Consider the following 20326-nt stretch of genomic DNA (forward strand, 5'->3'; position numbering starts at 1 on the left):
TTGGGGTTCTCAAAATTGAATTTATTTTTAGTTGTGATTAAGATTTATAACCACCAACGATGGTCATGGAATAACTAATAAATGAGAGTATCTTTTTCCAATTTTCCATTTCCAGCACACAATAAGGTGTTAGTCTGCAAGACATATGGACTAATTTATCAAATTAAAGGACTCTGCTTCCTGTGATGTGATGGGAGGTTGTTCTATAATGCATGTCCTCATGTCCTGCACACCTATTTGTTTGTTTTTCTTTTCTTTCTTTCTTTTTTTTTTCTCTGAATTTTCTTCCAGGGGTTGGGCTGTATATGCAAACTCATCATGGTTGTCTGAGGGTCTGAGGGCTTTTGATGAATGTTTGTATGAGAGATTCTCTGTGAATTCCGTGCATTTAATAATTCTTAGCTACTTATTCACCATGACTATGAATTAGTAGCTGTTGTTGATGCTGCCAATGATTTTAAATGAACTTTTTACTTGCTATGAAATACCAGGTTTGTAGACCTTATTGCAATTATCTGCTGCAACATGTGATGCTCTACTAGCTATACAATAAAAGTATTGTTGAACTTTTACCCTTTTATCATAGGTGTATCCTACTTGGAAATGGTTTGAGAAGCAAGATGGCATCAGGGCTTTGCAAAAGAACAATAATGATCCAGTTCCAGAGTTCTACAATATTTATCTTGAAAGGCCCAAGGTATCTTATGTTTGTGCATGTAATTCGGTCGCTTAGAAATAAAATGTCAGTACTATAAAATGTCAGTACTAAAGCTTGATTTTGATTGTCCAAATTGAAACTCAATTCAAAGATCCCATGGGAATGATCGTTGATTGATTCTTTTGATTATTAGATGTTACATGAGACTTGAGAGAGATTGATATGATTTAGCCTTTTGATTATTTAGTGAATAAAACAACATGTACCTGTTTAGTGCTGTTAATTTTGACTCCTGGGCGTCATGCCCACATACGAGTACAAAGTAATTACATTCTCTTCTGTTTGTGTTCTCCCACACTTGCTAATTATTTATGATTGAAAATGGTTCTTTTGGCACCTTTGTATTGCTAGCAAGAGCATTAGAACCTTTGAAGATAATAGATAACAGATATCTTAGATGAAGAAAGACCAATGCTCAATGATATTAAACAATAAGGTCTCTCACAGTCTCTTTGGAATCAAAATGCTGAATGTATTAAATAAAATGTTTGACTTTAGTTGATTGCTATTATGGTTCATGTTTTATAGTTGATAGAGAGGCAGATAAGCTTTGCTGGGTCCTGAAAAACTGGCAGTATATTAATTTATGAACTAATCTCCTAAAGTTCAGCATATCAATGAATTAATTATTCCCAAGTAGACCTTAAGCAAGTGACAATTACCAGTTAAGCTGCAGAGATGATCAGTACTCAAATCATGTTTGTCTGAGGTTACTTTGAAACACCTTGTTGCCCAAATGGTCAAATTTGTCTTTCTTTGTCACCTTCATGCTACATGTGATGGGGCTTATATTATTGTTTTAATCCAGGGTGATGCTGATGGGTATGATCTAGTTGTTGTTGATGCAATGCACAAGGCAAACTATGCAAGTCGTATTTGCCACTCCTGTAGGCCTAACTGTGAAGCAAAGTAAGCATTGCATTGTTTAGCTTCTTTTTTTTAAGCTTCACCAAGTGAAAACATGCCTTCCTACAAAGTGCTCGAGTTTCTGATAAACTATTTTTTCTGAGTTTATTGCACATGCAACAAGAAAATTATTATTATTCTTTGTCATCATTAGTTACAGCACTATAGCTGACCTCATGGAATATAACATTTAATTGGCATTCGGTGGTGACATTCCTCTTGATTTCATATCTTGCATAATGTAAGAATGACCTTTATGATGTGTTTCCATCTCCATATAGCAACATTATCCATTTATTATTATGCATCAGGGTCACTGCTGTTGATGGACAATACCAGATTGGTATCTATGCTGTAAGGCCTATTGCATTTGGTGAAGAGATCACTTTTGACTACAATTCTGTTACGGAGGTTAGTAGCTTGGAAAGCCTGTGTGAAATTTATGATAATATTTGTTTATTTAGTAATATTATTGATTGGCTCCAGAGCAAGGAAGAGTACGAAGCTTCTGTTTGTTTGTGTGGGAATCAAGTTTGCCGTGGAAGTTTTCTAAATTTAACCGGTGAAGGGGCCTTCCAGAAGGTATAGGATTTGAACCACTTTCGTCAAGCTGTTTATTTGCCTTGGATGTTTGTTTTAAGTTTTGGAAGAATGCATCCTTGGATTTGGCTCCTTGACACTTCATTCTTTATATCAGGTGCTTAAAGAGCATCATGGATTACTTGATCGGCATCTTTTGCTGCTAGAGGCCTGTGAACTGAATTCAGTAACTGAAGAAGATTATATTGATCTGGGCAAAGCTGGACTTGGGAGTTGTTTGCTTGGAGGGCTGCCTGATTGGCTAATTGCCTATTCAGCTCGTTTGGTTTGTATTCTTCACTTTAGCTTTTTTTTTGAAACCTTAAGTTTATAGGCTCATTTTTAAGGTCTGGATTTCTATTTAGGTGAGGTTCATAAATTTTGAGAGGACGAAACTCCCCGATGAGATACTTAGGCATAATATAGAGGAAAAGAAGAAATACTTTGCTGAAATACACCTGGAGGTTGAAAAGAGTGATGCTGAAATTCAGGCTGAGGGTGTTTACAATCAGAGACTTCAGAATTTGGCTCTTACTATTGACAAGGTGGGTGGTTCTCTTTCCCTCACACTCTTTCCTATCCCTGTTGTCGGATTCTTGAAAAGACTGAATAAGATTGAATGTGAACCGTTGAAATTGGACAACTAAAGATAGACCCTGAAAATTTCTAATTTAGCAAATATTTATTCAGGTTAAATATGTATTGAGATGTGTTTTTGGCGACCCAAAAAATGCTCCACCACCACTTGAAAGGCTTAGCCCTAATGAAGCTGTTTCTTATCTGTGGAAAGGAGAGGGTTCATTGGTTGAGGAGCTTATCCAGTGTATGGCTCCTCATATGGAAGATGGTGTATTGAGGGACCTAAAAGCCAACATTTGCTTGCATGATCCTTCTGGCTCTGATGATACAGAGGCAAAGCTTCGGAAATCTTTACTATGGTAATAAGAATGAGCTGGCTTGTGCTCCCATCGTACAATAATCGGTTATAGAATCTAATCAGACGAAATATTTCAGGTTGAGAGATGAGGTGCGGAACCTGGCATGTACATATAAAAGTAGGCATGATGCTACTGCTGATTTGATACATTTGTATGCTTACACAAAATGTTTCTTCAGAATACGAGTGAGTATTCATTCTTACTGTGCTTAACTTAAAACCTACTTGGGTGGGTGGCTGTTTCAGTTGGTGGGCTAAGAAAGACCTTTATTTTATTTCATTTGCATTCTGTTGCAGGATTACAAGAGGATAACTTCTCCACCTGTTTACATTACTCCACTGGACCTTGGTCCAAAATATGCAGAGAAGTTGGGTTCAAGTGTTCATGAATATTGCAAGACCTACGGTGAGAGATATTGTCTGGGGCAGCTGATGTTTTGGCATAGCCAAAATGCTGAACCCGATTGTATGTTGGCCAAAGCAAGTAGGGGTTGCTTGTCCCTGCCCGATGTGGGTTCCTTCTATGCCAAAGTCCAGAAGCCATCACGCCAACGAGTTTATGGTCCAAGGACGGTGAAGTTTATGCTTTCCAGAATGGTGAGTACAATTTGCAAGCAGTAACCTTTGTTTGTCTCTAATCTACTCTCTTCCCATGATAATTGAATGCAAATCAAAACTGGTAAACTGAATTGTCCTTTACTTGGTTTGGTTGCTGGCAGGAGAAGCAACCCCAGCGAGCATGGCCAAAGGATCGGATATGGTCATTCAAGAACTGGCCAAAACTTGTTGGCTCACCCATGCTGGATGCGGTATTAAACAATGGCCCCATGAACAGGGAGATGATTCATTGGCTAAAGCACAGGCCTCCTATCTACCACGCAATGTGGGATAGATAGGTGAATTTTTGCAGGCAGGCATATTTAGGGAAAAGGTGGGCCTTCATAGGATGGATTGATTGATTATATATGATGATGATGATGATGTTATAGATGGTGGCTGTTGGGGTTGCAGCTCATTCAAGGAAAGGAGACGAGAGGAGAGGAGCCAGTAAAAATCTGTAATCTTTTGTTTGCTCTGTTATTCTTGTGTACAGTTAGTTACATTTGTTTGTCAGTCTTTTTGTCATTCTTTTTTAGATTATGTGTTTATCTCATCATCTATCTGTATTCATTCTTGGCTTATATATAGTGTGTAGTGGCCCCCTTTTCTCCCCTATATATATATATGTGGAAAAATGCCAGAATTAAGATAGATAGGTGAATTAAATCTTTGAACTACTCTCTCTCTCTCTCTCTCTCTCTCTCTCTCACGCGAGCGCACACACACACACACACACACTCAATATGACCAAAAAAAAAATGATCAATTGCAGGCGGGAGTGAGACTGTGATTGAGATTGAGAGCAAGTGTGACTACTTCCTCCTCTCCCGCAGCTCATGTTCTCTGGGTAATTGAATGTACAGGAATGAATGAATACCTTCGTGTCTGTATATTATTAATTCATTTTTAAATGTATGGTCACTGCCTTGAAAGCTGCTGCCTGCAATAGACATATGATATGATTATGTATGTATGTATGTATCATTATCAGCCACAGCCGCAGCAGCAGCAGCAAGTTGATGATAATTAGCTAGCTAGGTAGCAACATAGAAAGAAAAGGTATGATTTGAACGAGGGTATCCAGGAGGTCTCCATTTCCAAGGCTCATGTCCGTTTCCAATTCGGGGTTCCATGGGAATGGCTGGATGGGCTTTGTTGCTTCCAGCAATAGCTCATCCATTGGAATCTTAGACTTGGACCTCTGCAATGGCTCGTAATCTGTCACTTCCCGACAGTAATCCTGCAAGCAAGCAATCAATCCATCCATCCATCCATCAATCCTTGGGTTGGGGTTGCTACTATTAATTAACTAAACAAGAAGGAAGAATGAATAGCCCCACGCACCAGATCGGCGTGCATTTTCTTGACAAATAGCCTGAAGATTCTGTAATTATGGGGCTTGAGCAAGTCATGGGACAGCCGAAGGTACGTCACGCCATCCATCTGATGATGATGATGATAATGACTACTACTACTAGCAGTAATGCCATCCTTGCCATTGTCCTTGTCCAGCACCACCCCTATGGGCCTCACATTCAGCAGCATTTGGTTATAGGCTGCCCGACTGTAACTTGGGAGTGCGTTCTCACCTGCCACGCCGATCTTTTCTGTCCACGCCCCACTCAAAACCTGATTTGATATATACATATAACATGTATATGATACTAGGATTGATTCATTTGATTGCTTGAACAATTAATTATTGATACGTACATACCATATACAAATATATAATCAGAGGTGAGGTGAGGTAACCTGTTGCACAAGTTGCTCGGGTGCAGATTTAGCCTGGGCCGGCTGGTCGGTGTTTCTCATCTCGAGACAAGTGAAGTTTAGAGTAGCAAAATGTCGGGATAACATCCTGGCAATGGGGCGGTATCCGTCCCTACTCTTGTTCTTGCTGCTCAGGTTGTAGTATCCTGCTGTTAACTCGCCAGCATGGCTCTCATCATTGTACCACCAGTGGATCCCCGATACCTGTATGATGTATCTAAGTAAGTAACCAATCCAATTCATCAACCAATCAATCTGTACTTACAGCTTGCTCGCTTACATACATACTTTAGCAGATAACCTGACTCTGCATCCTGTGAATGCATTGTTGGCTAACTCAAGCACCTGGTCCCCATGCTCTATCAACTTGCTTGAATACCATTCCAGGAAGAACCTACCCTTTTCTGTCTGGTATGTCGCCCTGAAGAAGCCGGTTTTTTCAGGCGTGTCGTTGTACGTTCCTGCATCGTCCGGCAGCTCCCCCCATTCAGGATGCCCTGCAGCCACCGCCGTCATCTTCAAGTCTTCTCTCAAGTACTTGTCAAAGCACTAAACACATGTCCATAAAATCACTTTTCTTATACAATATTTCGACTTTATTCATGCCTCCCGTTACACAAAATTCATAGGAGGATAAAATAAAATAACACTAAATTTAAGTGAAAACTCGAACAAATAAAAGATTGAGAAAATATTTGTATATGACGAAGATGTTTTTACAATTAGGAAGAAAATATATCGTGCCATTGAAAGCTTCAACTCAGATTTTTAAATAAAACAGGTAAAATCTCTTAATTTAAATTGTTAATTCAAATTTAAATAATTTTGAATTTAGAAGGTTTTATATACATAACAAATTTAATTCTTAATTTAAAAATATAATTTTTAAACATATAATTTTCAAATAAAAATCAAAAGTCAAATTCTATATTTTCTCAAAAAATATGTAATTTTTCCGGACGGTCATGTTACCGTACAAGACCATGAAGAAAGAGAGTAACATTTTTTTATTTCGCAGAGTAGAGATTTGCAGTAAATTCTCCACAACTTAGTCATGGTCATGACAAATTCATTGTCCCATTCGCAATTCAACTAATGCCTTATTTCACTTTTTTTTTTTTTTTTTTTTGTTATTTCACACATCGTTTAATATTATATAGGTATCCTCGAGCGTGCATGCCATGCAACCCTTCCCGAAAATAGCTAAATACAATATTCCTTATTTTCCAATGAATCCAATAACAAAAAAATAACAATCCACCCCTATTTTGATATTATCCATGATTCATTCTCAAACTGTTCAACATACACAACAAGCTAATGCATAAATGAAAATATTGCGACCGTTGTTGATTTTGTCTTAGCACATTGCAAATCCCAAGCATTCAAGAATCAAATGTCTCATGGATTGAACCTATCAACTTCATATTGAATACATGGAGATAATGTATACAAATAAACTTTTGTTTTTCCAACAATTTACAATTCACACTTTACAAGCCACGTGTCTCAATTTATTCACGAACATATCAAAAGCTAACCCAAGAGCTTTTCTTGATGCGACAAAACTTGGTGTTCGCATAGCTAATTCCTTTAGTCTCGCTTCTGTATGGTCATTTTTTTTTTCAAATGAATTATTAAAAGATGAAATCTCAACTTAACTTTTTTGCAAGTCCGAATGCTTATCATGGGATGTAAATGCATGCGCCACAATCTACTACATGTAAGCTTTCCGCTTTCCGTATTAAATTTCAGCTCCTAACATTGTACTAGGAGTGAATTGGGTGTCTTACCTAAAATGGATTTAAAATGGACTTTAATCTTATCTTGATTGACGACTTGTGCACTAAGTATCTAATCAATCCCTTAGTTAAATTATCCGCTAAATTACGCTGCGACCGTTTATGGACTACGATAATTAATCCATTTGAAATAAGCTCTTGTATCATACTGTGACGTATGACTACATGTTGATATTTTCCGTTATGGTTCTCACTATAAGCTTTAGACATAATATAGCCTCACTATCACAGTGAACCAAAATTAGTGGTATTGGTTTTGGCCACAACAGAATCTCGTAAACTAAGTTATGAAATTCCTTACTAGCCACGGCTAATGTGATAAGTTCAGATTCCATCTTTGAATTAGTTATACATGTTTGTTTCTTGGATGTCCAACAAATGGCACATCCCCTTAAAACAAACACCAAACCTGTGGTTGATAAAGAATCTTCAGCATGGTTTATCAACTAGCATCTCAATATCCTTCAATGCCGAAGGAAATCCCGCGAATGATAAACCAAAGTTTGCAATCGATTTTAGGTACTCATATACCTTTTTAAGAGTGTAGCAATGGTGAGTACTAGGTTTACTAGTGAACCTACTCAACCTTTCGATTGCGTATTCAATATCTGGTCTAGTGCTTGTCATGACGTATATCAAGCATCAAATGGCATTTGCATATTCAAGTTGTGAGACAGGTTCTCCCAAATTAGGAACAAACTTCACACTTAGATCACATAAAGTACTAACCAATGAACAATTCTTCATATTATACTTTTTGAAAATGTTCTCAATATAGTGTGCTTATGTAATCCCAATCTTTTTGGATTCGTTTTTTATTTTAATTCCAAGAATTATATCCGCCTCTTCCATACCTTTCATAGAGAACTTGGAGGATAGAAACTTTTTAGTTTCCTTCGCTCGAGTTTGATATGTTCCAAATATTAACAGATCGACATAAAGGCAATTGATCACTCCAGTGCCAGTGTGATCAAATGTATTATACACATATTTGTTCACTTGATTCAAAATAAATACAACTTTATCAAACGTTTCATGTCATTGTTTGGGTGATTGTTTCAAAACATACAATGATTTAACAAGCTTAAAAACCAAATGATCATTTTCCGAAGTAACAGACCTTTCGGGTTGCTTCGTATAAACCTCCTCTCCTAAATCACCATTTAGGAACACTGTTTTAACATCCATTTGATGGATAACTATATTGTTTATCAATGTCAACGAAATTAACAATCTGATAGTAGTCATAAGAGCAATTAACCTAAACAGTCGATTCTTTGCTTTTGCCTAAAACCTTGGATAACTCATCAAAATAGAATTCTTTAAACTAAGAACAATGTTTGCAAACATAAGTAGTGGAAAAAACTGTGCTTTAGTAATAAAAGACAACAAACTTTTTATTGAAAGAATTTTCCTGGATTTTACTTTGTTCTTGGGAAATGGTTATTCGAGTCATTTCCTCCACCGCAGGTGCCTACACCACGGTTGTTTTTGCCAACCCGGAAATTGCACTTAAATTAGCCAAATTTCCCACAAATCCAATAAGCTGATTTAGGCTTCTTGTTGGAGCCTTTGACATTATTGTCAAATTTGTGTTTCTTGCCTTTGTTGGCCTTGGATGCTTTTCTTTCCTTCCTACACCATATTCATAGAGGAACTAGCCACAACCGGTTCTTTTCATTTTCTTGAGTCCTCAATGACTTCCCATAGTGGAGATGGCTGCCGAGTTCAACCAAAGAGAGTTCCTCTTTTTTGTATTTAAGCATATGCCTAAAATCCTTCCAAGATGGTGGAAGCTTGTCGATAATACTCGACACCGATATGGATTCATCCATAGTCAAACCATGTTGAGCAAATTGGCCAAGAATATGAACCGAATCATTATATTGCTTCTTCAAAAGTCTGACATCACCATTTTATAATTATTGAAGTATCTTACTAGAAATTTCTTAAATTATGCATCTTTCACCATATATTTTTCCTCGAAAATATCCCAAAAATCCTTCGCAAATTAAAAATTGTGGTAGATGTCAAAGAAAGGGTCTACCATGGCATTCAAAATATGTCAACGGCATATGTAATCATCATTCTCCCATTTTTACCTTACTTGCATTGTCTCGAGAGATTCATCCTCTATTTTTGCAAAACATGGCGTACTTAAAATGTACGCCACCTTAAGTGCGGTGAGAAGCCATCGCCTGAAAATGACACTCTCAAATTTGAACAACTTTCCAAATTTGTTCGCCATGTCTGCCAAAGCATCTTCAACATATAAGATTGTTAGAGAAATTCGTATAGGATTGAAGGAGAGTAAGGAGAAAATCAAATTTCGCAGGGTATAAATGATCTTCGATATACTTTGAGTCACGTAAAAAAATTTTTTTACTTACACAATATTTCAACTATATTAACGCCTCGGTGATGTGGCCATCACGACGGAATCGAACTCAATCATAATTTTTTCTGGACTAATCACTAGGAGCCGAGCCCATTAATTTCAATTGACAATTGCAAAATGTGCCAAACTTCAAATGAATGCCACGGCTGAACTCTACACGGAGGTTGAAAGCAAGTCATGCATTCTTCTAGAATTGGACCACAAGTCCCAAGGACCATAAGGCTAGGAGGACTTTACAAAGCATTGCACCTCCCATAAATCACTACCTTTAATTGAAGGGATCCCAGAAATCAATATCCCCTACTTGAAGGAATTCCATCGATCATGGGATTGCCAAGAATTAAGGGATTGTCTTCGATTATGGGTCAATAATACTATAATATTGCTTATTAGAATCTATATGATTTATTTTCTTTAGGAGTGCACTTTCTTGTTTTAATTCTCATGGGTCCTTTATAAAAGGTCTCATGATTATCATTGTAAGAATTAATTTTTCAATAAAGATATTTTATAAACTGGTTTTTATTTCAAGAGCGATTCTTGTGCATTATTTGAAGTGTAATCTTGGGTGATTCGGTTATATCTTCGTATCCCCAAATTGAGTTGTTTCGAGTAATTTGAAACAAATTGTGGCCCCTCGAATAGTACTGAAACTATTTTTGCCTTACCTTATATTGTAGGTTTGTTTAGATGATTGTAAGGCTCTCGTGTTGGCTTCCCGACTACCTCCCAATTCAAGAGATTCCAACTTATCTTCATTAATATAGATATATATAAATATATCCATCAATCCCTTGTGCTACCAAAATCTGCCATATATTATTATTACTTATTAACGTGAAATTTGATCCGAACCGTCATCCTTAGCAAGTTCGCATCATGTGGTATCAGAGCAAGTTGATATAATAAAAAAAGTTGTTATCACGATTCTAATTTGAAGAAAAAAAAATGCCAAAAAAAAAATAAGAAAAAAAATCTCAAAAAAAAAAAAAAAACAAATCTGAAAAATTAAAGTTTCTAATCTTTCTATTTTTTCTATTCGATTATCTAAAGGTCTTATTACTTGTGATTGAAATTTTTTAATATTTCTCATCTTTCTATTCGATTATCTAAAGGTCTTATTACTTGTGATTTTTACTTCAAGTTTCTTGATTTGAGAATTGCATTGGGTCGTTGTCAGTTTTATTTGAGTGAGTGAAACATAGGTGGAGTGAAAGAGTGTTTGTGGCGAGATTATTAGATACCGGAGAACACGATTCAAGAGAGAAGAAACCTGTGTGAAGAAATTACCCTTGTTATTTTTACATTTTTCTTTGATGGAAGGTAAAGGACGCCCATACGAGTGCCCTAATCCTCAAATTGCAGCACTATCAAAACATTGGAAGCACGATTTACGAAGCAATTTTCTGACGAGACGGACACTATACACTTGATGTTGGTTGATCTTGCTCAATCTATTTGGAAATTGACAATTGAGCGTCAGCAGGTCCAACCCGCCCCCGACGCTAGTCGGTCTGCAAGGCAAAATCCTATATACGGAAGACTTTTCTAAAAATTTTGATAAAGAATGAAGCCACCCCCTCCAAATAGAGACAACCGAAATCAAGATCCTACGAGGAACTTGAAGATTAGCATCCCTTCTTTCAATGGAAGTTCTGACCCGGATGTTTATCTTGATTGGGAGAGAAAGATCGAGTTAGGTTCGAGATTGCTCACGATTACTGTAATGAAGTTCACCGATTATACCCTTAATTGGTGGGAACAACAGAGTACGAAACGAAGGCAAGAAGGGAATGCCCGAATCACCACATGGGATGGCTATGAGAAAACGATTCGTGCCATCCTGGAGCATGAGGAAGCTGCACGAACAAATTCAAAAAATGTCTCAAGGTAATAGGAGTGTAGATGAATATTACAAAGAGCTTGAGATAGCCCTCATACGAGCTGATATTGTAGAGGTCCCTGAAGCAACCATGGCCCAATTCATAAGTAGAATCAACCATTTGAGGAATACTCTGGAGCTACAACCTTATGTTGACTTGTCGGAATTGCTCCAACATGCAATTTTATTAGAGAAACAACGTAAGCAAAAGGGCAAACTGATTTTTGCAACTGATCACCTCCCCGGCCCACACAAACTATTGACCTCGAGGTATTCCCACTACTTATGTCAATAAATTTTCTAATGATTACAAAGAAAAAGGTATTGTGCATGCGGGTACTTTACGTGAAACCCCCAAAAGGAACATGTCCATGGCAAGAATCCCCGAAATTGTGAAATTACTTGTTTTCGGTGCCAAGGGAAAGGACACTATGCCTCTGAGTGATCGAACAAGAAGGTTATGATCTTGACGGATACTTGTGAAGTCGTCACCGATGATGAAGATGTAGGCTGTGAGAAAATGCTTGAATATAAGGAAATGACTATTGCAGAAGACGACGAATATTCCAAAATCACAGTGGTAACTCTGCGGTCTCTTAGTACATTTCAAAACGAGGAACCATCTCAAATGCAAAGGGAGAATATTTTCCACTGTTGTTGCAAAACCGGAGGCAAGATTTGCAGCATGATAATTGATAACGGAAGCTACACCAATGTGATTAGTAAGACATTGGTCAAAACTTTGAGCCTTGTCACTAGGCCCCATCCGCGACCCTATCGATTACAATGGCTGACCAATAATGGAGAACTACGGGTAAATAAACAAGTTGTGGCAATACAGACTTGCCACATACTACTTGGACGGCCTAGGCAATTCAATCGCAGTGTCACTTACTTTTAGAGGGAGAATACTTTTTCTCTCACACATGAGGGCAAAAATATCACTTTGACTCCCCTCACTCCGCAAGAAGCCCATACGGATCAGGAAGTGATACAAAGGAACCATGTTTAAGAAATAATGACTATGAAGAATCTCTCAAAATCAGCGGGAACTCAAAGCCCCGTACAAGAGGTAGACATAACTGCCCCATTGCAAGTGCCGTGAGTGATCTCCTCAGAAAAACAAGAGAAAAGTAAAGGAGTACCTACCAAAGATACCCTTTCCCGAATGGGCAGGACATTGACCCGACCATATTTCTCACTCGAAAGGATATTAGACCCATTGGAGAGAATGAGAGTGATAGGAATCACATTTTTCTGTGTAAGTTTCGTTGCCTTACGGCTCATGATTTGCAATCTAACGTGCCTCTAGAGTTTTAAACTCTTTTGCGGGAATTTGCTAATGTATTACCTAACGAACTACCAAACGAGTTGCCCCCATTCAGTGGTATTGAACATCAAATTGATTTTGTACCTAGCGCTCAATTACCTAATCGGCCAGCATATATAGCCAACCCATATGAGACCAAACAGATCCAAAGGCAAGTTCAAGACTTGTTAGAGCAATAAATGCGATTACCATTAAGTATAGACATCCTATTCCTAGATTAGATGATATGTTTGATGAACTTCAGGGTGCAACTCTTTTTACAAAAATTGATCTTAAAAGTGGTTACCATTAGATAAGAATGAGAGAAGGAGATGAGTGGAAAGCTGCTTTCAAAACTAAGGTAGGACTGTATAAGTGGACTGTCATGCCTTTTAGCTTAACTAATTCCCCCAGTACCTTTATGAGATTGATGAATCATGTTCTTAAATCTTGCATAGGAAAGTTTGTAGTTGTTTACTTTTATGACATCTTGATCTATAGTAAGGATTCGCCTGCACACACTGATCATGCGAGAGAAGTATTCACCTTATTACGGCAGAACAAACTATATGCAAATATTGACAAATGTGCATTTTGTGTTTCTGTTGTCTATTCCTTTGTTATGTTGTTAGCGCACAGGGAATACAATTCGATAAGGAGAAGATCAGGGCCATCTAGGAATGGTCTGGCTACTACTGTTCGTGAAATTTGTAGTTTCCATAGCTTGGCGGGGTTCTATCGAAGGTTTATTCGTGATTTCAGCACTATTGCAGCCTTCTCACTACTGTTATTCGCAAGGATGGATCGTTTAGTTGGGGAGAAGCGCAACAAGAAGCTTTCAACAACTGAAATATTTGTTAGCTCATGCTCCAATTCTTAAACACCCTAACTTTGAAGTAACATTTGAACTTGAATGTGACACTTCAAGTGTGGGCATTGGAGCCGTTCTAATGCAGAATCGCCAACCAATTGCATACTTTAGCGAAAAGCTAGGTGGCGCAGCCTTGAACTACCCAACTTACGGCAAGGTGTTATATGTCTTGGTTCGTGCACTTCAGGTATGGAAACATTATCTTTTGCCAAAGGAATTTGTTATCTACTCAGATCACGACTCCCTTAAGCATATAAAAACTCAAGCTAAATTAAATAAAAGACATGCTAGATGGATTGCTTTTGTTGATAATGATACATTCCCCTATGTGATAAAATATAAGAAGGGAAAGGATAATGTCATAGTTGATGCACTCTCTAGGCGCACTCACATTCTTACTGTTTTGACTTATCAATTGCTCGGGTTTTCACATGTAAAATCCTTGTATGAAAAGGATACAAATTTTTCTAACATTTCAATAAGTGTGTCAACGTTGGGTTTAAGAATTTCTATTTGCACGAGGACTATTTGTATAAGGCTGACCGATTGTGTATTCAACAAGGTTCTATTCGAACTATTTTAACTCATGGAGTCCATAAAGGTGGACTCATAGGGTGTAGGAAAAATTTTATTGGCCAGGCATACGCACGGACGTGGAACAACAAATTACACGTTGCATTACATATAGACAAGCCAAATCCACACTACTACCACATGGTTTATATACTGCCTACACCCGACACATCTTGAGTAGATTTGAGTATGGACTTCATTTTGGGGTTACCTCGTACAAAGGGGGTAAGCACTCTATCATGGTCGTTGTTGATAGTTTTTAAAAAATATCCCACTTTATTCCGTGCAATAAGACGAATGACGCAATGCATATTGCTAATTTGTTTTTCAAAGAAGTAGTTAGAATGCATGAAATTCCCCGTACGATTGTATCTGATAGCGACATTAAATTCTTGAGCTTTTTTTGGAAAAAATTTTGGGGAAAATTGGGGACGAAACTTCTCTTTTCTACCTCATATCACCCACAAATAGATGGTCAAACTGAAGTAACAAATCGCACCCTAGGCACCCTCCTTAGGTGTATTATTAAAAAGAATTTGTGTAGTTGGGAAAGTTGTCTTCCTCATGTTGAGTCTGCATATAATCGTGCTATTCATAGTGCTACTAACATGTCCCTTTTGAGGTAATGTATGGCTTCAATCCTCTTTCTCCGATTGACCTATTGCCACTACCATGTAGTGAGCAACAAAATGTTAATTTCAGGGATTGGGCACAAAAGATTCAGGAGCTTCATAAGACAGTACAAAAAGAAATTGACACAACCAACGCGCAGAATGCCAAAGCTATTAACCGTCACCGCAAGAAGATTGTCTTCCAACTCAGTGATTGGGTGTGGCTCCACACAACGCAAGTCTAAGTTGTCCCCACAAGACGATGGTCCTTTTCAAGTCGTTGCATGCATCAACGATAATGCCTACAAACTAGACCTCCCATGTGAGCATAATGCCTAAGCTACATTTAATGTTGCTAACTTATCTCCGTTTTGATGCAGGTGACGGATCAACCTTTTCAAGAGAGAGGGATGATGTGGCCATCATGATGGAATCGGACTCAATTATAATTCCTCAAAGACCAATCACTAGGAGCCGAGCCTATAAATTTCAATTGGCAATTATAAAATGTGCCAACTTCAAATGGATGCAACGGCTGAACTCTACACCGGGGATGAAAATAAGTATGCATTCTTTTAGAATTGGACCACAAGTCCTAAGGACTATAAGGCCAGTAGCAGTTTACAAGGCATTGGACCTCCTATAAATCACTACCCCTAATTAAAGGGATCCCGGTAATCAATATCCCCTAATCGAAGGAATTCTATAGATAATGGGATTGCCGAGAATCAAAGGATTGCCATTGATTATGGGTCAATAATACTATAATAATGCTATTAGAATCTATATGATTTATTTCCTTTAAGAGTGCAATTTCTTGTTTTAATTCTCATGCTCTATAAAAGGTTCCATCATTACATTGTAAGGATTCATTTTTAAACAAAGATATTTTATAAACTGTTTTTCTAAGAGCAATTTTTGTACATTGTTTGAAGTGTAATATTGAGTAATTCGGTTATATCTTCATACCCCCCTGAATCGAGTTGTTTCGAGTGATTTGAAACAAGTCGTGGCATCTTCAATAGTACTGGAACTATTCTTGTCTTACCTTTTATTATCGGTTTGTTTAGAGAATTGTGAAGCGTGAGCTTGATCTCTCGTGTTGCCTTCCCGACTATTTCTCAATTCAAGAGAGTCTAGATTATCTTCATTAATATATATATATATAAATTTATTCATCCATCCTTATGCTACCAAAATCTACCTATATTATTGTTACTTATTCTTGTGAAATTCGATCCGAACTATCATCCTTGGCAAGTTCGCATCACTCGGGTTACACGACATCCGTACAAAGGTAAAAAAAAAGTAACATTTGAAGTTTAGGCAAAAACTCGAGCACATAAAAGATTGAGAGAATACTTATTTATAAACAACATATTTTCCATAACTATGGAGAAAAGATACTCAAAGTTTTCTGTTTATTTCACACAAAGTGACCTTCTATCATATATGTGTTTTCTTTAAATGAAAGTATTAATATGAGTGTGTTTATTTAGTGAAATTGTTTGAAGATATATTTTTTTACGTGAGGTATAGAAAATTGTATAAGTAATATAAAAATAATGAGTGTGTAATATATTAAGTTTTTTTTCGGAAAAATGTATTTATCGGAAATTGTAGGAAAACACACCCTATTATCTCACCCTCTATTTTTCTCTGAAAGTAAGAATTATATCTATAAATTAAGAAGTGTCATTTTTAAAAAATATGTGACTTAAAATTTGAATAAAAAAAAATGTCATTGAAAAGCTTCGACTTAAATTTACAAATAAGAAGTAAAATCTCTTCATTAAAAGTGGCTAAAATTTAAATAAATTTGAATTTAGAATATTTTATATACTCCTAATTTGAAAATATAATTTTCAAATAATTATTAAAAGACAATATAGAGTTTGTTTACTTTTATGTTTTTCTTTTTATAAATTTATTTTTTACATAAGATACGAGGAATTGTCTGCAATATAAAAAATAATATTTTACATTGAAAAATTGACTCTTATGAGCAAATAAAATGTATATATATTATATATTGTATTAATATTTATATATATTATATTTTTTAAATAATATTTATGAAAAATTGTGACACTTAGAAATAATGTGAACAAACCTACACTAGTTTCTACAAAAATATATAGGTTGTGTTCTTACCGCAAGTTTTTACTATTAAGACTCTTTTTTCTTCCAAAAATATCACATGAACAAAGTAGAGCACCCACACATTTCTTCCACCCTTTAAGATAGAACAAAGTAGAGCACCCATCAAACAATTACTTTTCATTTTTTATATTATATTACAAATTTATTTTACATTCAACACATCACATCTAACATCTATTTATATCATATCAAACAAATATTCAAATTCAACTTTTTACTATTCAAACTGATTTGATTAACAGTTAGTTGTTATAGCTGATCTTACTAGTTGAATAGATTAGTTGTTTATGCTTAAGTATTTGATAAAATTAGTTATTTATACGTAAAATTGACAATTAAGAATATTTTATAATTTATTTATAAAATATTTAGTTGAATTTTTTAATGTATAAGATTTTTTAGAATTTTATTATTAATTACTGAAAATTATGAAAGTTTTACTAAAATATTTGAGCTTTGCTATTTTTTAAATATTTTGTAGACAAATTAATATATTTTATATTGCCTTTATTTTAAAAAATTTAAAAATTTTACAAATAAAATCATTGACATAAAAAATAAATAAATTATTGACATACAAAGAAATTATTTAAATTATTTTAAATTTATAAGTTTTTAGAAAAAAATATATGTTCAAATAATTAATAAATAATGTAATAAAAAAAATATTATATTTGTGCAAGAGAATGAATTAATTTGTAAGGACCGTATATAAGATAAATATAAATGAAAAAATTAGTATGAAAAATAGAATATAACATTTTAAAAATTAGCTTTTTGGGACAATAATGAAATTAGCTAATGTAATGTCAAGCAGAAGCTATTCAATAAACTTAAAGTTCTTAGAAAGACTTTTTACGAAACATCCTATTAGTTATGATTAATTCATTTGTTCAACTAAGTAGTGCCATATCTTTACTTTGTGCTTGTTATTTCACACTTACGTTTTCACTTCCTATATATTATTTTACACTTCATCTTCACTTTCTATATGTTATTTCATACTTGACTTCAATGTCGAACCGGCATTCTCGAGAGCGCATTCCATTTGACCACTCTCAAAGATAGTTCAATTCAATTCAATTCAGTATTATCGAATAAATCCAATAACAACAGAAGAAAAGAAGCAACAATCTAGATTCATGACTCACCTGGAATTCTCCAATTCCTGGGAATATCCATCCCTGTGTTTCTGGGTAGGATGGGTAGCGGAGCTCCCCTGCTGGACCTAACCCGACTTGAATGTCTATGATTGTCCCGTCCTCCAAAAAATCTGCCATCTTCTCCCTGAAGCTTTGCATGTAGTCGCTGTACATCTACAATTAATGGTGCATACATCGTCATTCACTTGCAATTGGCAGATATATGTAAATAAATAATACCTGAAGAGGTGTCCGGCCGTGGAAGAGAGGCAGGTTGTCGACGCCAAGGGAGAGGTATTCGGGGTTTGTGTTCCCGGACCTGTCGGTGTAGAAAATATGTGGATCTGGATGAACCTTTACCCAGCGCGGGATGGGAATGTAGACTGCGTCCCCAATGTTGCCGCCGCACTGGTGGAATGACATAATTGCTTGTATCCTGAGGCCTTTCTTTTGGAGCAGGTGGAACAAGTTCCTGTAAGCACACCAGTCGTAGTGCCTAGGAGCTTCCGCCTCAACGATCCCCCACCACACGTCCACCATCACCCCGTCCACTCCCGCCTGCTTCAGCATCTCCACTTGCTTCTCCAGCCTCTGCTTGTCCGCCTCCACGAATTCATTCTCTCCGCTAACCACTCCCAACTATATATATATATATATATGTCCGTTTCATTTACTAAAATATACAGTAATAGTAGAATTAATTGATTAATTTGAGCAGAAAGAAAACAGAATACTAATAGGAGTACTACACTAGAGTAGACAAGACTACACAGCAGCACAGTACACACGTACATATCATACATTTTTCTTTTTACTGTTTTTTTATTTTTATATATCATACATATACATACGTACGTACCTGAAGCATAACGAAGAGCGGTACATAGTTTGCAAGGGGCCCTTTGCGGGACTTGGAGGAGGGTATTATTCTCTGAGAAAGAAAGAAAGAGAGAGGAGTGAATTAGTTAATAGTAGTATATTATATAGATATAGCCTTAGTTTAATTGGATATGATCATGAACACACAGTCCACCGAGAGGCAAATTAAGGTGGCTGTGGCCCCAACCATTAATTAATTAATTAATGTTGATGGAATTGAATGTAATAGAATGAAAAATTACAATAGAATTGAGGATTACATATATGTATATATATATATATATATATAATGCTACCTTACCTTAACTTAATTACCTTACATTACCTTACCTTACCTGATCAATAGGAGTAGGAGAAGAAGAAGCATCTTCTTGTGTAGTGGTAGTGAGAGGAGTAGCAGCATTAGCACAAGGAGGGGCTTTTAGGAGCCTTCTCAATCCCGTGTGGATGCACCCATTAAACCTAGTTAGCTTGCTTTTGAATTTGAGTCCTCTTCCTGCTCCTCCTCCTCCACCGCTGCTTTTCTTCTTAGTAAAAATATTCGGTAGCATCGACAGTTGTGGTATTTGTTGATCGAATGCTTCTGCTATCATTAGTAATCTGCTATGACGATGATGATGATGATGATGAGGCGATAATCCCACAGCAGCTGCAGTACCCATAATCATATTCATAATATAATCTAATGGGAAATATATATATATATATATATAATTAATATGTATTAGTAAATTAGCTAGGAAACAACTCTTCTCATTCTGCTTCTTATTGATAGAGTAATGGGCTTGAATTGATTATTGATCATGCATGCTATGCCAATATTACTTTATAGAGATACATAGATAGGATAGATAGATAGGAACAGCAGCAGCAGAAGAAGAAGATAGGAGAAAATATCTGGACCTAAGGGTATTAATAATTTGTTTATACAAGGAACAAAAAAAAAAACGGAGAAAAAATCTGCTTTTGTGCGGCGGCCATGGAATCAGAGAGGAAGACTATGGAAGGAAGGAAATTAAATGGCGTTTTCTGGGTAAAGTAAAGTAAAAACAAGGACGAGGGACGAGGGACTGGACAAAGACAATTTCATTCTATGCCACATACCGCTTTTTCATATCATATATAAAAGATAGCACCAATCTCAATAACTATTAATTAGTTTCATCAGTGTTAATAGAAAATT

At 36.2% G+C, this 20326-nt stretch overlaps 2 protein-coding genes across 28 annotated transcripts in view; one reads left to right on the forward strand and one right to left on the reverse strand.

Annotated features, from left to right (window-relative positions):
- Window positions 1-4321, forward strand: part of LOC127257911 (histone-lysine N-methyltransferase ATXR3) — a 30113-nt gene extending 25792 nt beyond the window's left edge. For 10 of the 22 annotated variants that reach the window (XM_051284479.1, XM_051284480.1, XM_051284478.1 and 7 more), the window contains exons 10-19: window positions 587-697; window positions 1527-1627; window positions 1936-2035; window positions 2111-2206; window positions 2322-2489; window positions 2569-2748; window positions 2894-3141; window positions 3218-3326; window positions 3438-3737; window positions 3860-4321. In XM_051284479.1, the coding sequence (XP_051140436.1) occupies window positions 587-697; window positions 1527-1627; window positions 1936-2035; window positions 2111-2206; window positions 2322-2489; window positions 2569-2748; window positions 2894-3141; window positions 3218-3326; window positions 3438-3737; window positions 3860-4036 (1590 nt within the window). In that variant the 3' untranslated portion in view covers window positions 4037-4321. Of the gene's footprint in view, window positions 1-586; window positions 698-1526; window positions 1628-1935; window positions 2036-2110; window positions 2207-2321; window positions 2490-2568; window positions 2749-2893; window positions 3142-3217; window positions 3327-3437; window positions 3738-3859 lie in introns of those variants that run through there. The other 12 variants (XM_051284474.1, XR_007840186.1, XM_051284472.1 and 9 more) reach the window with 12 other exon arrangements.
- Window positions 1-20125, reverse strand: part of LOC127257913 (beta-amylase) — a 30330-nt gene extending 10205 nt beyond the window's left edge. Inside the window, exons 1-8 of one of the 6 annotated variants that reach the window (XM_051284486.1) lie at window positions 19479-20125; window positions 19124-19195; window positions 18505-18903; window positions 18274-18438; window positions 5802-6062; window positions 5496-5717; window positions 5085-5369; window positions 4607-4980 (exon numbers count right to left, since the gene is read on the reverse strand). In XM_051284486.1, coding sequence (XP_051140443.1) covers window positions 4771-4980; window positions 5085-5369; window positions 5496-5717; window positions 5802-6062; window positions 18274-18438; window positions 18505-18903; window positions 19124-19195; window positions 19479-19817 — 1953 coding nt within the window. In that variant the 5' untranslated portion in view covers window positions 19818-20125 and the 3' untranslated portion in view covers window positions 4607-4770. Of the gene's footprint in view, window positions 1-4606; window positions 4981-5084; window positions 5370-5495; window positions 5718-5801; window positions 6063-18273; window positions 18439-18504; window positions 18904-19123; window positions 19196-19473 lie in introns of those variants that run through there. The other 5 variants (XM_051284491.1, XM_051284488.1, XM_051284489.1 and 2 more) reach the window with 5 other exon arrangements.
- Window positions 20126-20326: the final 201 nt, after the last annotated feature.

Source organism: Andrographis paniculata, unplaced genomic scaffold (genome assembly GCF_009805555.1).
Source record: "Andrographis paniculata isolate CXL003 unplaced genomic scaffold, ASM980555v1 Contig59END, whole genome shotgun sequence".
Taxonomy (NCBI): domain Eukaryota; kingdom Viridiplantae; phylum Streptophyta; class Magnoliopsida; order Lamiales; family Acanthaceae; genus Andrographis; species Andrographis paniculata.